The 20,267-nt window shown below is 36.1% G+C and overlaps 1 protein-coding gene across 1 annotated transcript in view; it reads left to right on the forward strand.

Annotated features, from left to right (window-relative positions):
* The first annotated feature begins 1,358 nt into the window (after positions 1-1,358).
* The window catches only part of castor2 (cytosolic arginine sensor for mTORC1 subunit 2), a 25,331-nt gene continuing 6,422 nt past the window's right edge, over positions 1,359-20,267 (forward strand). The window contains exons 1-5 of the mRNA XM_023430952.2: positions 1,359-1,837; positions 6,636-6,706; positions 8,485-8,678; positions 11,807-11,939; positions 12,911-13,034. Coding sequence (XP_023286720.1) covers positions 1,725-1,837; positions 6,636-6,706; positions 8,485-8,678; positions 11,807-11,939; positions 12,911-13,034 — 635 coding nt within the window. The 5' untranslated portion in view covers positions 1,359-1,724. The remainder of the gene's footprint in view (positions 1,838-6,635; positions 6,707-8,484; positions 8,679-11,806; positions 11,940-12,910; positions 13,035-20,267) is intronic.

Genomic DNA, 20,267 nt, shown 5'->3' on the forward strand with positions numbered 1-20,267 from the left:
AATGACCAAAAACCAGTTAATACAAAGTGAACAGGAGGTTTCAGGGGAATCTAGTGCAGTATAGTTAGTAAACCACAGACCAGACACCCAGGTAGCAGATGAGAGAAGAACAAGAGGAAGTGGTGAAGAGAACCTCCTCTGCACCTGTCCCATACATGTGATGAACATGTTCATGGATGTAGGTGGAGATGTGCCCAAGCTTGTTTGTATAGTCCATGTAATTTGCACCTTGCTGTGCACTGTTTTTCCACTGCAGCCGCACAGCGAGGGATAACTATTCACATACACACGAGAAACGCAACAGGATGCCAATTATTGTGAATTTAACTTAATTGAGGTTTACATGAGGTTTATAATATAACTACAACTTGGTGTCACTTCCTCTCAGTCTCTCTGACTGTACTCCTCATCCAAGATGGTGGAGGTGGTTTGTTATATTTGTTTGTTTTAAACAACTGCTCCTCCTCACGTGTAGTACTCACAATTCCTATTTACTACTCGTTAGCCTTTAATTTAAAAATCCAATGCGCAACACATTGCACTGGATAGACAAATACGCTAGAAAACCACGTTTCCCATGATGCCTTGCTCCGCTGCAGACCCGCCCCCTTCGTTTGAATGGCAAGTTGTTTGTTTCACTCCGACCAGCTGCTAACTATTCCAGTCGTAGAGCAAACATGGGGACCAGCGGTCCACTGCTTTCCCATTGAACAGGTCTGACAAGCCACGGGAAGCTGGTCAGACAGTCACTTCCGCTTTCGCATTTCTTCTTCAAAATAAAGGCACCGGAATTGGAACAATATAAAACAGTATTTCCATTCAAATTAATAAAATTATTTTGTCTGTGTAGCCTAGACGTAATACTAATATAAAAATACTGTGGTAATACATACTCGCAGCAGGTAATGTTTTTTTTTTATTTTGTTTGGATTTTCATGTTTGATTTCTTTAATAAGCTTATAAATTAAATTTTAAATGTCTCTGAAATTTTCGGAAAAAACGCTGTTTGAATCTAGATCCACTTATACAAAAACTCTACCTAATAATAGAAATAATAAAAGTAATAATATATTAATCGTACTTGGATGTTACCATTACATTTAGCAATAATAAGGTCTAAATGTTGTATTCCAATGTTTCTATATTGATTGAGTTTAGGCTGTTAAAAAAATATTGTTTTGATTGATGCTTAATTTATTGATTATAATCAATTAGTCTTTATTTTATTCATTCATTTATATTTTAACTGATTCTTAACTCTGTGACTCAGATGTAAAGACTCCAGTGCTTTTCTTCAGTGAACCCGCTTTAGCTTGTGCCTTAGACTTTTATTTTGAAAACCCTTGACCAGAAGTGTGCGCTTTTCCGTCGCACGTTTGACAGCAGGTCCGTTTTTCACCTCTTTGCTTTCTTTATTCCACCCTGCCTCCCTCTTTCTTTCTCTATTTAAAACGCCTTCGCCAGACGTGTGTGTGTGTTTGTGTGTACGCGTGTGTGCGCGCGTATATTTATTTATTTATGCATCTTATTTGAAAGTATCTGTAGGCTTTTTCCTTTTTTTTTTTTTTTTTTTTTTTTTTTTTTTTTTTTTTTTTTTTTTTTTTTTTTTTTTTTTTTTTTTTTTTTTTTTTTTTTTTTTTTTTTTTTTTTTTTTTTTTTCTTTTTTTTTTTTTTTTTTTTTTTTTTTACATTTTAGTCGCTCCTCAAATGAGAAGACGTAAAAGATGGAGCTTCATATTTTAGAGCACAGCTTGAAAGTGGCGAGTATAGAGAAAGAGGGGATCCAGATTTGCACTCACGGATTAATAAAACTCGCCTTCCTGGCCTCCAAAACAAGGTAGGTAACTTCACAGACCTGATAGCTGTGTGGAAATGTACAGTGTCATTTATGCTGCTCCTCGCTGCTGTACGTGTTTACTGTCAGGGCTCTGCTGTTGTTAACATTACAGCAAACTAATGCCGGCGGCTGCATGTACTTGTGTTGAAAGCTCCGGCTCCTGCCAGCGCCTGCAGTTTGTTGTCGATGTGGATTCAGGTGTTATTTTGAGAGCAGCCGAGTGTGTTTGCTCTCTGCCACCGGTTTCCAGGCCTATCCTTGTTCTGTAGTGTCATTTTGTAGCTTTGTGCCATCTGTAGCTGGGTCGACGCCAGCGGGTGTATGTATGTATGTGTGTGTGTGTGTGTTTGTTTGTATGAGTGTGTGTGTGTGTTTGTGTGTGTGTGTATGTGTGTGTGTGTGTGCAGCCTGTTTGTACCTCTATCAGGAATATTATAACCATATCAGACAAACTTGTATGAGCCATTCCCCCTCAGGAAACTTTCATTTAAATACCCCAGCCAGTGACACAACAACAGGCCTTTGCACTTCTGTTGTGCAGTCATTTTTTTTATTACCACAACAGTCTATTAATATAATATTAGCATAAGCAAATTAGTGCACTTCACTGACACACTGGCTGTGCCCTCCCTGGCTGTTTTACAACAGGGTAAGTCAGTCATTATTTGCCCCAGTGTGGCAGTGAACTGGTAATCAACTCTGCCTCTGTGCTGAGGAGGAGAAGTTACTGATAAAACACAGTCTGCAGATTACTCATTACATGATGTAATCAAAACCCCCCTATGGATTTAACTAATGATCATTGTAACTATCAATTCATGTGCAGATTATTCTTTTGATTAACTGTCACAAAATAAGAGTTTAAAATGATATTTTTGCTTGAAAAAAAATGATGTAATAGATCTATATTGTTAGGGCTAATCAGTTGTATTACTAACCCAGCAACATAATCTCATCACTTTCGCCTCCTCTTGGTTGGATGCATGACCCATGTTTGATCACACATATACACAGTCTGGGTCATCACTTTATTTTTTTTCTGACTACGTCATCAAGTCGCTTTTTAAAGCAGCTTTGGGCTTCACGATTGTGTCAAACCAGGAGAGGCCGAACTTACCGTGTTGATGTGAGTGAGGAAGTAAATACATGATAGATGTGATTTTGTTTTTGAGCCAACTTGTTTGTCACACGTGTTACTGCAGCTTTGTTATCGCCAATCACGAGCAACTGAAAAATGAGTCAAAAACTCCTTTGTCCTTGTTCTTCATGAGGCATTACAAGCTCATTATCACTGAGCTCAGTTGTGAATATGAAGAACATCAAGTAATAATAGTTCATATGAAGAGATCATCAGACAGTGACGTATCCATTTCACCTGTATTTAATATCCAATTATAGTTGATTTTGTGACAAACAGCAGTTAAATGTTTTTGCTAATCTTTCGCAGGAGCCGAAAGAGAAATTTTCATCCACCTGAAAGCGATGCATTCAAAGACCTGGTTTCACACTGCGTCCACATCCACAGTGTGTGTGTGCTACATTTACCCTTTGTGTCCAGTCCGTGTGTGGGTTTCTTAACTGGTATGCAGCAGAGCGGAAACAGTCACAGTTTTTCTTTTCTGGATTCGAGTGTTAACAACTAAACTGGCACTTGTAAACAATTGACTTCATCTTTACACGTTAGATTTGTCTTTCTTGTAATTCCCCCCCCTCCCTCCTCTGTGGTCTTCATGCCAGTGAGGCAGTATTAATATGAGCATCAGTTCAGACTTCATTTTTTTGTTTAAAGGAAGTTGGAAATGTTGGGAAATTCAGTGACAGAGAAGTAGAGAAGAAAACAGAAGAAAGGCTCCTTCTCTTTGATCGGATGAATGTCAAATCTTCCCAGGATTAGCCGCACACAAGATTTAGTGTTTGGGGGCAGATTTTTCTGAAGTGGTGCACCTTGTCTGAGGCTGGATGTTTGCGTGGTCATGGCAGGCATTCATTAATGATTACATAACTTCATATCATTTGACTGCAGAACAGGAGTGTCCCTCAGATGACACTGGTTTTGCAACCAGTTTCCAATCCTCCACTTTATGTTGTTGAAGCAACAACTTTGGCAAACTTCAGCGCCTCCTCCTTGATGAGCAGTACAACAACATACTTTCATCTTTTGTCACAGTGTTTTGTTGTGCTGCCTTTCTCTGCTGAACACAGTGTTCATGCTCACGTGTTGATTTGGTGTGTTAAGGTGCTGATTGTTTTACCATCGTGTCTCTTTTTCCATGCATTCGCAGCGACTGACGGACATTGTTTTTTTGTTTTTTTTGGGGAAAAATCCACAATGCATAAAGAGGAAAACTTCCTGCTGTGATTAGGATGCACATTTGTTTAGCGGAAATATGTCTTCAAATATAAATACTGCTGTGAAAATGATCGATAAGTTTCAGCAGCAACACAGTCCTGACACACTGGTACAGATGTAATACTTCTTTCACAGACCCTTATCGTAGGGAATATCAACTTGCATCTATTATATCATTATCTTTATATAAACAGTGGATAAAATGACACTGTGAAAAGTGACAAACCTACAGAAAATTATAAACCAACTATGAGCTTCACTGAGCGTTTGAGCCTCTTGTAGCTCATTGTTTTGGTTTTCCGGCCGACAAACAAAGCTGGCGACCAGCTGGTGAGTATGGTGGAGGATCTAGTAGGTAAACAGTCATATATTTAGGGACATTCGTCAGGTGGTCAGATCACGACTCCAGATGAATACTAATGTTTCTCTGTGTGTCCTGGATGTGCAGATAAGTTCCTGTTTGCTAACAATGTCAGGAGGTGATTGTGTATATGCATCAGTGTTGTCTTTTCAGCTCATTTCTCTGCCACTAAAGCTCCAAAAAAATTTAAATAATGCAACTTTAGCATCTGTTTTTAAAGAAATAAAACATAATCTAAAGTTTAAACAAAGAGTTTCCTCATATAAATCATGAAATATCTTATCAAAGAGTAAATAAGCCTCAGAATCTGAGACATTTGACTCCAACTTCAGATACTTTTTGATACTTGATGCCACGGATACATTTCAGTGTCCCAGCGTTGAATATAAATACCCAGCCTTAAATATAAAGAGTGGAGTTCCCCTTCAGTCGATTCACTCGGTACAACATGTATGTATATCACGCCCTGTACTTTAATGTGTCGTACCTCGTTCCTCTCCTCCAGGGAACAGAAGTTACAGTCATTTAACATTTACGGTCTGAAGATCTGAAGATTTTTTCCTCCTGACAACACGTATTAAATCAGCAGGTCTCAAACTAAGTTAACTTGTGTGGGAGTGTTTAGTTTGGAACTGTTCTGTGGTTTTGCTGAAAATAAATCAGGTTAGTTTCAGTTAATGTGTCTGATTTTTCTGTGTTTTGTTAGAGCTGTGAGTCGCAGTGTTTTACATTCGAATAATATGATAATAATAATAAAGTTTATTTATCTGGCATTTATCAAAAATCTGAGATTACAAGATTAAAAAAATAGAAACACAAATAAGCACTGTGAAATGTTTCAAAGGGATAATTCCAAAGCTTATGAACTTTATGAGTTTGATCTAAAAACTCTGTGAGGTTACACGCAGGCTAAATGAGATGCGCTGAATCTCTGCACTGATTTGCTGTTTCATTGTTGATCTGGAAAGACGCTGTCAAAGAATAAAGTAAGTCATTAAGCAGTGACACGATCATGATTGTCAGCCCGGGCACGAGGCGAAGAAAAAAAATCCAGAGCTCATCATCCTAATGTTCTACCTCTGCAAAACACACTGCAAGTCAAAGTGACACTTGACAGCTCTTTTAATTCCAAGAGAAAAATGCTGCGGTTTCCATAGAGAGCGCTGCAGAGGGTCTTTCTGTTACTCTCCTGCTGCTGTTCACACCTTTCAGCCAAATATGAAGTGCGAGCATTCGGCGGCCGGCCGGTAAAGAATGTGATTATCACAGGAGTGTTGTGCGTGGTGTTTTTCCAGAGCGCCGCTTCCCTTTGTGCTTAAGAGAGTCTGCTGGACGTCATTTCAAACCGATGCTTTACCATCCTACAACATTCCCGGGTTGCTGAATTAAATCTTGACGCAAGGATAATTGTGATGTTCACGCCGTAATTGGAAATGACTGAAAAACATAAACATGTTTTTCTACAAAACCCCAACAAAAGAAGTCAAACTGTAAATGTTGAGTAAACACAAGAACTTCTATTAAAAATCACAGTTTAGACAAACAAGATCATGAATCTGACCCCAGCAGCTTTCTGTGCTTGACAGTTTGAACTGCTCACAATCTAACGTGTGTTGTGGAAACTGCTCATTATCACTGATGTTGTTACATGAATTGTTATCGAGGTAAGTCTGGTATCGGGTCGAATCGTCCGGCTCTGTGTGTCTCTCAGATTCCTCTCACAGCCGGGTTTCTCCCGCTTCCTGTTGGGGAGGTTTATGAGCAGCAATGTGCTGTACTGATGATGTGGTTATGAGCCTGATATTCAACATAAAACGATAAGGAAGACATTTACAGGCCGAGATGAAGCGATGTGTTGGTCCCTGCACGTCTCATCGTCGGATGAATGTGTCTCCTTAATGCTGCGAACAGACAGTTTGATGTGTGTTGTGAATGCAGCAGGAGTCGGTAACTGTTAGACTGAACTGAGACATTAGTCAAGCTCTGTCCGGCAGGGAGCTTTGTTCCTGTTTCTTTTATTTATTTATTTATCATGAATTCATCTACTTGATCCGTCCTCTTTCTCTTTGTTTCTCCCTCCTGTTCAGATGCAAGTTCTTCAGTTTGACGGAGACTCCGGAGGACTACACCATTATCGTGGATGAGGAGGGCTTTAAAGGTGGGCCTCGCCTCGTGGATCTTTAAAGTCACTGTGGCAACCATAGATCGGGCAGCAGGAAAAGATCACATTGTGCAATCTCAGAGTCTCTCCGGTACCACGTAGCGTCGGCTGCCAATGTTTGAGCACACTTTGTCATTATGGATGTGAGGCCAAGCTGCCGCTCGCTGTGTTTTGTGGTTGGCTGAGTGAATGAATCCATGTCATTGCACACCCTTTTCCAGGGTGACCCTCCTTGGTTACCCTGGAGACTACAGGCTATTTGTTGCGTAACTGGCTCAGGTATTTTGTACTGGTGACTGGCTCTCAGTGTGTTAGTCCCTGTTTTCTACTAAACTGTGAAACTCCAGGAGACGGTGTCGGATAACAATGTGAAAACTTCCAAAAGAGACTGAAAATACATTTTTCTGACCTTAAAATGGACAGTATGCATTATATCCATATGCATGTTTACAAGGGACAATTAAGACTAAACACTGGAGTAAAAATGTCTATCATTGTTAATTATTATATCCACTTAAAGTACACTGACTACATTAAAGTCGATTTTTTCATTATTATTATTAATTGATGTTATTTTTTCTGACCAACACTCCTGAACCAAAAGATATTTCGTTACTGTCATATATGAAAAGATTTCCTCGTATTTGAGAAGCAAATATTTGGCATTTTCACTTGAAAAAACGACTTTATTTTCTTTCAATCATCTGATAAATGATTCAGCCAGTAGTTGCAGCTCTAATCAGTTTTACGATCACACTTTCAAAGTACAACTCTGTGTAAAGTGTTAATGTCTGCGGAGCCTCTGCTCTGAATTACCCAGAGATCATTCTTTCAGTTAAAACCACAAGTGATGACGAGTGTGATGTTACAGCAGCTTGAGAAGAGAAGAGGAGTCTTCAAGCCAGAAAACTGACTCAGTAATGTCAAAGATTAGCTAACATTAGCCACCATAAGCTACTAGTCATACCTCCAGCACCCAGTACGGCTGGTGCATACTGGTGCAAGGTGCATTTTATTTCTTATTAATTGCATTTTTCATCTGTAACAGGAACAATGTTCAGTTCCGTCTTTCCAAAGTCACGTTCTCTTAAAGCTGATGAGTTTGAATCATTGGTCAGAAAGTCAAATGTCTCGTTAGAATTCATTGTTTTTCTTTGACTGTATCTTTCTCTCCTGTTCAGACAGTGTAGTCAGACAGGAGAAAGATCCACCGTCTAGACAGAATTTATTAGGACAGGCAGAAAAGCTTGTTCAATACGCAGTCTGGGGCTGCTGCCCTGTCTCTGACTCCAACATACGGTGGAGTAATAATGTTGCATTTCCTTTTAAGTCCAGGTGTTGACAGCATCAGTAACAGCTCTCAGTATTTCTTAAAACAAAAGTATCAGCACAAAAGGTGAAAAACAGGAACTATTGCACCTCAAAAATGAGGAACAGTCATTATTACTCATTGCTTCCTAGAACTAGTGTCCTCTCTGACTTCAGAACTTTATCTTCACCTGTGCATTTTTTCCAGGGAAGAGGCAGCAGACATTTAATAAATAGTTTCATGAACTGGCTGCAGATACAAGTCACTGTTGTGCGTTATGAATACAACACTGTGATACAGTCACTGTGACAAAAGCCCCTTGACACTGAGTACATTGTGTTGTGTGTCTGAAATCAGTTGAAATCCCCTCGCCTCACGGCTTGTTGTTTAATTTGGGGACAGAGCTGCTGCAGACATGTTTTTCTACTGCACCTCTTTCTGACACGACGTGTCTGTCCTTTCCCAGAGCTGCCACAGTCGGAGCACATCAGTGTTGCCGATGCCACATGGTTGGCCCTCAACGTGGTATCCGGGGGTGGCAACGCCTCCAATTCGCAGCCCATCGGAGTCACCAAAATCGCCAAATCAGTCATTGCACCGCTGGCCGACCACAACATCTCTGTTTTCATGCTGTCGACGTATCAGACGGATTTCATTCTGGTGAGTGTGGATAATAATGTTCCAGTAGCTACTGTTTCGTACCATGTTGAGAGATTGTCTGCAATTTTCTCCTCTGAAACATCTTCATCACAATCTCCAGCAGATGGAAAATATGTACGGTCACGACACACAAATTATATATTGTTAGTATCTGTATAAGTTTAAGTGTAAATATATGTAAAACACCTTTTACCACCAAGGCAACTCAAAGTGCATTATACAAGACATAAAAGGCACTGACAAAAGATATTAAAGAAACCCAGGCCATAAAAGGCACATTTAAACTGGAATTAAAGAGTAAAATAGAAGAGAAGGTAAAAAATATACACAAAAATATAATCAAACAGATAAAACTGGGGAATAAAAACTACAGTGCAGCTGTAATTGAAAGTTTAGGGTGACTACACTATATCCCAGTACCACCATCGTTCTCTTCTCCACCGTCTCTCTGTACGTTTTGCGACAGCCGCGGTTTGTAATGGATGATATAATATAATTTTCTTGTGGCTCCTTCACAATAAAAGCCACCCCGTGTTTCACCGGTTGACCGCTTTTAATGTGAAGTTCTGGTTCAGTCGCAGGAGAGTGAACAGAAAACTGTGAGGCTTTTATCTTATAGATAAAATTGCAAATAGTAAGAGGCCGGCTTATATGCATGCATCATTTCCTGTAAATGTAAGAATATCAGCTATACTTTAAAATTAATGACATGATTGTTAATCAACAAATAGCAAACAATACAATATCCAATAAAATACTAACTTAGTCGAAACTGATTGGAACTTATGAGTTTCTTGTTTTGTTTCACATCACACGCCTCATTAAACACTTACATTGGATGCAGTTAGAAAGCGAATTATATTTGTTTATCTATTTTTGATGCTTTAAAAGTCACATTATTTGTCAGTTACGCAACCACTGGCAACACAATTGTTTACGTCCACATGCCCGACATGAAAAAAGCAATAACCTCGGATATAATGTCCCTTCCACAGCCGCACCTCCTTCGGTTTAGGACAGAAATCCTCTCTCATTCTGAAGCATATTTGGGCACAGGGAGTCTTTTTTTTTATTGCCATGCTTTAGTGGAAAAACAAGGTCTGCTGAACAGCTCTGGCATGTTTATGAAAATGAAAGAAAAAAAAAAAAAACCTGTGTCGATGCTGGTAATCTGTTACGTAAAGGGGATCAGGCGCTCAGCCTCTTTCTGGAATTCCAGGTATCATACTCGGGCCTGTTTCCTGTCTCGACACCGGCTGCTCTTACCCACAATCCTAATTATCGGTGTATCAGATAAAACGAGGCAAAAACACTGCTGCGTTCACCCAGTCGCCCACAACCGCCACCCATCCTCGTCTCACACTGTGTCGGATTGTGTTACCGAATCTCTGAGCAGACCAGCTTAAGATGTGTGTGTGTGTGTGTGTGTGTGTGTGTGTTTTTTTTTTTTTTTTTCCACTGTTAGGATCTTTTGTGTTACATAAAGCGGTAAAGCCTGACCCAAATGATGAATACACTCATTAAGACGGAGCCATAAGTATCCAGACTGAGGCAAGCCGCTCAGAGCAGCTACACACACACACACACACACACACACACACACACACACACACACACACACACAGAAATTCAACTGAAGTAAAAGCTTTCACCCTGGATAGAGAAACACTGATACTTCAATGTAAATGTACTTCACCTGCTCCGGAGAGATCACCTCTGTATCAGGAACAACACATTTGTCGAAAGGCTTCATCTATTGATTCAAGTCAAAATCAATCTCCTGTCATTAAACTCGGCTCCGTCACCAGGTTCTGAGCTGCATGACAACTAAATAAAAACCTTTATCATTGTTGTAGAGCATTAACTGCCCAGTTTTACTATAACTTCAGTCGTGAATGAAAAAGCCAATGGATTACAAATTAAACTATATTTCAAAATTAATTAAGCTATTTTCTTTATTATAGTAAGATAATAATGACATAATTTATTAGATGTTTTAAGCCCTTTGAATAAAAGTGAAACTCTCAAACCGTTGACTGTTGACACCTGATGAAGATTAGACAGAAAGGTTGTAAGAAAGAGAGAAAGTAAATCAGCAGTAGATGAGACACTGTGTCACATTCACATGTTTTTGCTTAGATATTTTGAAGTTGCCCTTTTCACTTTATCTAAAAGAAAAATCCACCATGAGCAATGCACCCTTTATGGGGGGGTTCCCTTTTTACTGATGGTTTTTCCCCCAGTGGCAGAGAGGTGTGAATATTTCTCCAGCGCTGCTGTCACTGCTCTGCTTCAAGACAAGAAATCTCCAAAACGAATTTCCATGAATTTAAATATATGAACCCCTGAGGATGAATCTAAATATCTTTGACCTTTTGATCTTCAGTTTCCTCTTGTACGCAAGACACATTAAAAGCTATGATTATTTTGGTTTATTTATTTATTCATACTTTATTTAACCAGAAAAATAATCCTAAATGCTCCTTAACCTTAGCTACAAATCTAAATAAAAACTCTCCTGTTTTTCCTGTCACTTTGACGGATTCATTTCTCAGCACTGAAATGAATGTTTTTGTCTTTCTTTGTTTGTTTGTATTTTATTTTATTTTATTCATTTGTTTCTGCTTGTAAAGATTTCATTTTCCTCTTTGTTGTGTTTTTAAATGTTGCTTTAATGGATATAATGCATTTCTTTGCCATTTTGAATGACCTCTGTGTTCGACAGGTTCCACAGAAATAAACTCACCTCGCCGTGTCGCCCGGCCCTGTTGTACTGTGCTGTGGTGGTAAAGAGAGACCTGACCCTGAAGGCTCAGCTGTTGATTATCTGCTAGCCGCAGTAAATAGTCTCTGACCTCAAACCAGCCTGAACATGAGGAGAAGCAACAGAGGCACAGACACACTGATTATTCCTTCCACCTATATAAAACTCACAGCGCGGCTACAAGCTGTGTTGAGAGTAAACAATCCCTTTTCCTCAAACTTGACGTGTTGCTGCTGCAATGCTCTGTGCGTCCGTCTCCTCTTCTAAATGCAGAATATGAACAGTATAAGTTTGTTTTTTTGGAGATTATCGAAAGCCATTTTGAGAAATGTCTGTTTTTGTTTTCTTGTCGCTTTGTCGGCAGGTTCGAGAGCGAGACCTGCCGATGGTCATGCACACGCTGTCTTCCGAGTTCACTTTGCTTCGGGTGGTCAACGGGGAGACTGTAGCTGCGCACAATCTGGGAGTCACCAATGGATTTGTAAAGCCAAAACTTGGTATGTGTAAAGATTTATATCTGTGTTTTTTTGTTTGTTTTTTTTTGTATAGAGGCAAGATTTATGAAAAATAGACGACATGCAAATCTCTTCAAAACTAACAGATTAAATATCTCCATACTGTGTCACATAAAGACGCACACTGAAACAGCAGAGTATTTTTCCTTCGCATAATTTGTTCAGCATCACCATCACTTATATTAGGATGGTTCAAATTGATCAAGTCCTGCAGTGTGCAATCACCTTGCATTACAGTCCCTGTTATGACTGAATGTGGACTGCCTTTTAAATTTTCTTGTAGCATATTGCATCTCACATAGCAAAGTATTTGCTGGATGTATTCAGACTTGTGTGTTCAGTCTGCAGTGCACTGATGCAGAGGCTGTGAATCAAATCCAAGTTGTCTGTTGCACAGTCTTCACCGGAATCAAAAGCAAATAGTAAATTTATTCAGGCACAGATCAAGTGGACACATATCATAGTGGGTTAAACTTTATATTTATTTTTATATTTACACATAGTAAGGCAGTATTTCTAATTTATTATCCATCATCTATTTATTATAGATTCTGTTATCTGTTCTTATTTTATTTCTTTATTATATTTGTCCTCCTCCTCTTTTGAGCTGCTGTGTCAATTTGAATTTCCTCCACAGGGATAAATAAAGGTCTTATCTTATCTTATCTTATCTTATCTTATCTTACAATCTAACAATTTTAGCACCAGGATCTCTCACCAGCTTCTTCTAAACCTTGAATATTTTCAAACTTTCCATTTTCTGAGCACTTTCAGGACTTCTTGTACATGTTGGCTTTGAAGTTTAACTCCAGAGTTCATTCTTGACCTTTGACATAGCAGCTTTCAAAAAATGTGATGAGCCTAAACGCTCATTATCACCATGTAGACCTTTTCATGGAGATGCTCCTTAGTTATATTGCAACCTCATGTGTTTCATCATTTGTGTTTTTCAGTGCCCCGTCCCATCATTCACCCTTTATCTAGTCCCAGCAACATGTTCTGTGTGACCAGCCTGGACCCAGACACACTGCCCTCTGTAGCCACCCTGCTCATGGACGTCATGTTTTATTCTGGAGGGTGAGAATCAGCTTTTATTGTTTTAAAATACAAATGTGGTTACACACAACTCTGAGCTGAATATTATAGGATTTACTGTATGAAACTGACTCATGGACAACATCTTTTTAAGATGCATGAATCACTTACCTACAAGAAGCTGTTTGAACTGAGAGAAGATGAAGCACAGCGGAACAATAACAAGATATTTATTCATGTGTTCCTCTTATGTTTTTCTTGTTTTTAGAAATCTGTATCTTCTGCTGCCTCAGTGCACGATACTGTTACTCATGGCAGCCTTACTATACGAGTCCAACGTAGTCTAAACAATGCACATTAGGTTAATTGGCGACTCTGATGTCTTACTATGCTATGATGTTTTCATGACTTTTTATGCCTTACTACGATATGGCATTTTTTTATTGGGAACCATGGTGGTGCAATGGTTAGAACTGTTGTCTCACAGTGAGAAGGTTCTGGGTTCGAACCCCCGGACCAGGAGCCTTTCTCTGTAGAGTTTGCATGTTGTGTGTGGACTTTCCATGTTTTTACTATACTATGACCTTTTTATGACTTTTTATACCTTACTATACTATCTCGTTTTAAATTACTTTTCATACCTTATGACTTTTTATGCCGTAGTATACTATGAAATTTTTATAACTTTTTGACTTACCATACAATGATGTTTTTATGACTTTTTAGGCCTTACTAAACTATGATGGTTTTATACCCCACTATACTGACATTTTTATGAGTTTTTATGCCTTACTTTACTATGACGGTTTTATGCCTTACTATATTATGTTGTTTTTATGACTTTTTACGCCTTACAATGTCATTTCTATGAGTTTTTATGCCTTACCGTACTATTTAGTTTTTATTCCTTGGTATACAACGTAATTTTTATGCCTTTTTATGCCTTAGTATACTATGTCGTTTTTATGACTTTTTATGTCATAGAATACAAAGTTGTTTTTATGACTTTTTATGCCTTACTATACTATAATTTTTTTTACTTTTTATGCCTGAGTTTACTATATCGTTTTTATTATTTTTTTATACCTTACTTTGCTATGACATTTTTTTATGACTTTTTATGCCTTACTATACTATGACTTTTTTTTATCATTTTTCATGCCTTAGAATACTATGTCGTTTTTCTTCATTTTTTTGCCTTAGTATACTATGTCGTTTTTATGACTTTTTATGCCTTAGTATACTATGTCGTTTTTCTTCATTTTTTTGCTTTAGTATACTATGTCGTTTTTCTTTATTTTTTTGCCTTAGTATACTATGTCGTTTTTATGACTTTTTATGCCTTATTATACTATGACGTTTTTATAACTTTTTATGCCTTAGTATACTATGTCGTTTTTCTTCATTTTTTGCCTTAGTATACTATGTCGTTTTTATGCCTTAGTATACTATGTCGTTTTTATGACTTTTTATGCCTTGGTATACTATGTCGTTTTTCTTCATTTTTTTGCCTTAGTACACTATGTCGTTTTTCTTCATTTTTTTGCCTTAGTATACTATGACGTTTTATAACTTTTTATGCCTTAGTATACTATGTCGTTTTTCTTCATTTTTTTGCCTTAGTATACTATGTCGTTTTTATGACATTTTATGCCTTAGTATACTATGTCATTTTTCTTCATTTTTTTGCCTTAGTATACGATGTCGTTTTTCTTCTATTTTTTGCCTTAGTATACTATGTCGTTTTTATGACTTTTTATGCCTTAGTATACTATGTCGTTTTTATGACATTTTATGCCTTAGTATACTATGTCGTTTTTCTTCATTTTATGCCTTAGTATACTATGTCGTTTTTCTTCATTTTTTTGCCTTAGTATACTATGTCGTTTTTATACCTTAGTATACTATGTCGTTTTTATGACTTTTTATGCCTTGGTATACTATGTCGTTTTTCTTCATTTTTTTGCCTTAGTATACTATGTCATTTTTTTGCCTCAGTATACTATGTCGTTTTTCTTCATTTTTTTGCCTTAGTATACTATGTCGTTTTTATGACTTTTTATGTCTTACTATACTATGTCGTTTTTCTTCATTTTTTTGCCTTAGTATACTATGTTGTTTTTATGACTTTTTATGTCATAGAATATAAAGTTGTTTTTATGACTTTTTATGCTTTACTATACTATAATTTTTTTTACTTTTTATGCCTGAGTTTACTATATCGTTTTTATTATTTTTTTATACCTTACTTTGCTATGACATTTTTTTATGACTTTTTATGCCTTACTATACTATGACTTTTTTTTATCATTTTTCATGCCTTAGAATACTATGTCGTTTTTCTTCATTTTTTTGCCTTAGTATACTATGTCGTTTTTATGCCTTAGTATACTATGTCGTTTTTATGCTTTAGTATACTATGTCGTTTTTATGACTTTTTTTGCCTTAGTATACTATGTCGTTTTTATGACTTTTTATGCCTTAGTATACTATGACGTTTTTATGACTTTTTATGCCTTAGTATACTATGACGTTTTTATGACTTTTTATGCCTTAGTATACTATGACTTTTTTATGACTTTTTATGCCTTAGTATACTATGTCGTTTTTATGACTTTTTATGCCTTAGTATACTATGTCGTTTTTCTTCATTTTTTTGCCTTAGTATACTATGTCGTTTTTATGATTTTTTTGCCTTAGTATACTATGACGTTTTTCTAAATTTTTTTGCCTTAGTATACTATGTCGTTTTTATGACTTTTTATGCCTTAGTATACTATGTCGTTTTTATGACATTTTATGCCTTAGTATACTATGTCGTTTTTATGACATTTTATGCCTTAGTATACTATGTCGTTTTTCTTCATTTTTTTGCCTTAGTATACTATGTCGTTTTTATGCCTTAGTATACTATGTCGTTTTTATGACTTTTTATGCCTTAGTATACTATGTCGTTTTTTTATCATTTTTTATGCCTTAGTATACTATGTCGTTTTTATGACTTTTTATGCCTTAGTATACTATGTCGTTTTTCTCATTTTTTTGCCTTAGTATACTATGTCGTTTTTATGTTTTATGCCTTAGTATACTATGTCGTTTTTATGACTTTTTTGCCTTAGTATACTATGTCGTTTTTCTCATTTTTTTGCCTTAGTATACTATGTCGTTTTTATTTTTGCCTTAGTATACTATGTCGTTTTTATGCTTTAGTATACTATGTCGTTTTTATTTTTTTGCCTTAGTATACTATGTCGTTTTTATGACTTTTTATGCCTTAGTATACTATGACGTTTTTATGACTTTTTATGCCTTAGTATACTGTGACGTTTTTATGACTTTTTATGCCTTAGTATACTATGACGTTTTTCTGAATTTTTTTGCCTTAGTATACTATGTCGTTTTTATGACTTTTTATGCCTTAGTATACTATGTCGTTTTTCTTCATTTTTTTGCCTTAGTATACTATGTCGTTTTTATGACTTTTTATGCCTTAGTATACTATGTCGTTTTTCTTCATTTTTTTGCCTTAGTATACTATGTCGTTTTTATGCCTTAGTATACTATGTCGTTTTTATGCTTTAGTATACTATGTCGTTTTTCTTAATTTTATGCCTTAGTATACTATGTCGTTTTTATGACTTTTTATGCCTTAGTATACTATGACGTTTTTATGACTTTTTATGCCTTAGTATACTATGTCGTTTTTCTTCATTTTTTTGCCTTAGTATACTATGTCGTTTTTATGCCTTAGTATACTATGTTGTTTTTATGCTTTAGTATACTATGTCGTTTTTCTTAATTTTATGCCTTAGTATACTATGTCGTTTTTATGACTTTTTATGCCTTAGTATACTATGTCGTTTTTATGACTTTTTATGCCTTAGTATACTATGTCGTTTTTATGACATTTTATGCCTTAGTATACTATGTTGTTTTTCTTCATTTTTTTGCCTTAGTATACTATGACGTTTTTATGACTTTTTATGCCTTAGTATACTATGTCGTTTTTATGACATTTTATGCCTTACTATACTGTGTCGTTTTTTATCATTTTTCATGCCTTAGAATACTATGTCGTTTTTCTTTTTTTTTGCCTTAGTATACTATGTCGTTTTTATGACTTTTTATGCCTTACTATACTGTGTCGTTTTTATGACATTTTATGCCTTAGTATACTATGTCGTTTTTCCCTCATTTTTTTTGCCTTAGTAAACTATGTCGCTTCTCCTTCATTTTTTTGCCTCAGTATACTAAGTCGTTTTTATGACTTTTTATGCCTTAGTATGCTATGACGTTTTTATGACTTTTTATGCCTTAGTATACTATGTCGTTTTTCTTCATTTTTTTGCCTTAGTATACTATGACGTTTTCATGACATTTTTGGGCCTTACTATATACTATGTTGTTTTTATGCCTCACTATACTGTGACCACTATACTATATGTCGTTTTATGACTTTTAATGCCTTAGTATACTTTGTAATTTTTATGACTATTTATGCCTTCCTATACTATCACATTTTTATGCCTTACTGTTACGTTCCCCATGATAATCCTTGGGTTTAGGGAGGTACCAATAAATGAAATAGTAAACCAGGCCAAACCGAAAAGAAACAGGAAAACAGACTCAGCCAATAATAAAGAATTTTATTCACAATGAAAACAACTACAACAGGAAACTGACAGTGGAATACTCACTGGGTAACTTTCACCACTACTTAAGCACTAAACTAAAATAAACCAAACCAACAATAATCACCAAATATGATTACTATCACTATCAGATAAACATTCAAACTGCATCCAGCTATCATAAGACAACACACATCTCATCAGCAACTGATTGGCACTTCCTGGCCCTGCTCAGGCCTCCTCACTCCACCTTTGGAGCTCCAGCTCTTGGTTGGGAACAGGGATCAGCCGTGTCTAGTCACTTGTTGGAGAACAGGGGAGGGCAGAGGGCAGACAAGCACACACACACAAAACCTCATAACACAGCAGTATGTAACGCTTACTGTACTATGACATTTCAATGAAGTTTTATGCCTGAGTTTACTGTGACGTTTTTATTACTTACTATACTATGTCATTTTTATTGCTTTTTATGCCTTACTATACTATGACGGTTTTGTGCCTCACTATACTATGCCGTTTTATGACTTTTTATGCCTGAATATACTATGACGTTTTTGTCCTTTTTTATGCCTTAGTATACCATGTCATTTTTATGCCTTTTTATGCCTTACTATACAATGACATTTTTATGACTTTTTACGCCTTAGTATACTATGTCATTTTTATAACTTTCTATACTATGTCGTTTTTATTACTTTTTATGACTTAGTATATAGTTTTTTTGACTTTTTATGCCTTACTATACTATGCCGTTTTTTGACTTTTTATGCCTTAGTATACTATGCTTTTTTTTGATTTTTTTGCCTTAGTATACTATGTCGTTTTTATAATTTTTTATGTCTTGGTGTACGATTTCGTTTATATGACTTTTCATCCCTTAGTATACTGTGTCGTTTTTATGACTTTTTATGCCTTACTATACTGTGACATTTTTTTGACTTTTTATTACTTAGTATACTATGTCGTTTTTATGACTTCTTAATGCCTTAGTATACTATGTCATTTTCTGACTTTTCATGCCTTACTATACTATGACGTTTTCATGCCTCACTATACTATGACCACTATACTATATGTCGTTTTATGACTTTTAATGCCTTAGTATACTATCACATTTTTATGCCTTACTGTTACGTTCCCCATGATAATCCTTGGGTTGTGGGAGGTACCAATAAATGAAATAGTAAACCGGGCCAAACTGAAAAGAAACAGGAAAACAGACTCAGCCAATAATAAAGAATTTTATTCACAATGAAAACAACTACAACAGGAAACTGACAGTGGAATACTCACTGGGTAACTTTCACCACTACTTAAGCACTAAACTAAAATAAACCAAACTAACAATAATCACCAAATATGATTACTATCACTATCAGATAAACATTATGATCAAGCTATCATAAGACAACACACATCTCATCAGCAACTGATTGGCACTTCCTGGCCATGCTCAGGCCTCTTCACTCCACCTTTGGAGCTCCAGCTCTTGGTTGGGAACAGGGATCAGCCGTGTCTAGTCACTTGTTGGAGAACAGGGGAGGGCAGAGGGCAGACGAGCACACACAGACAAAACCTCATAACACAACAGCATGTAACGCTTACTATACTATGACATTTCAATGAAGTTTATGCCTGAGTTTACTGTGACTTTTTTATAACTTACTATACTATGTCATTTTTATTTCTTTTTATGCCTTACTATACTATGACGGTTTTGTGCCTCACTATACTATGCCGTTTTATGACTTTTTATGCCTTAGTATACTATGTCGTTTTTATGACTTTTTATGCCTTAGTATACTATGTCGTTTTTCTTCATTTTTTTGCCTTAGTATACTATGTCGTTTTTATGCCTTAGTATACTATGTCGTTTTTCTTCATTTTTTTGCCTTACTATACTATGTCGTTTTTATGACTTTTTATGCCTTAGTATACTGTCGTTTTTCTTCATTTTTTTGCCTTAGTATACTATGTCGTTTTTATGCCTTAGTATACTATGGTGTTTTTATGACTTTTTTTGCCTTAGTATACTATGTCGTTTTTATGCCTTAGTATACTATGTCGTTTTTATGACTTTTTATGCCATGTCGTTTTTCTTCATTTTTTTGCCTTAGTATACGATGTCATTTTTTTGCCTCAGTATACTATGTCGTTTTTATGACTTTTTATGCCTTAGTATACTATGTCGTTTTTATGCCTTAGTATACTATGTCGTTTTTCTTGATTTTTTTGCCTTAGTATACTATGTCGTTTTTCTTCATTTTTTTGCCTTAGTATACGATGTCATTTTTTTGCCTCAGTATACTATGTCGTTTTTATGACTTTTTATGCCTTAGTATACTATGTCGTTTTTATGCCTTAGTATACTATGTCGTTTTTCTTCATTTTTTTGCCTTAGTATACTATGTCATTTTTTTGCCTCAGTATACTATGTTGTTTTTATGACTTTTTATGCCTTAGTATACTATGTCGTTTTTCTTCATTTTTTTGCCTCAGTATACTATGTCGTTTTTATGACTTTTTATGCCTTAGTATACTATGTCGTTTTTCTTCATTTTTTTGCCTTAGTATACTATGTCGTTTTTATGCCTTAGTATACTATGTCGTTTTTATGACTTTTTATGCCTTAGTATACTAT

Source organism: Seriola lalandi, unplaced genomic scaffold, assembly GCF_002814215.2.
Source record: "Seriola lalandi dorsalis isolate HSWRI2012SDOR001 ecotype SW California unplaced genomic scaffold, Sedor1 jcf7180002054914, whole genome shotgun sequence".
NCBI classification, from domain to species: Eukaryota; Metazoa; Chordata; class Actinopteri; order Carangiformes; family Carangidae; genus Seriola; species Seriola lalandi.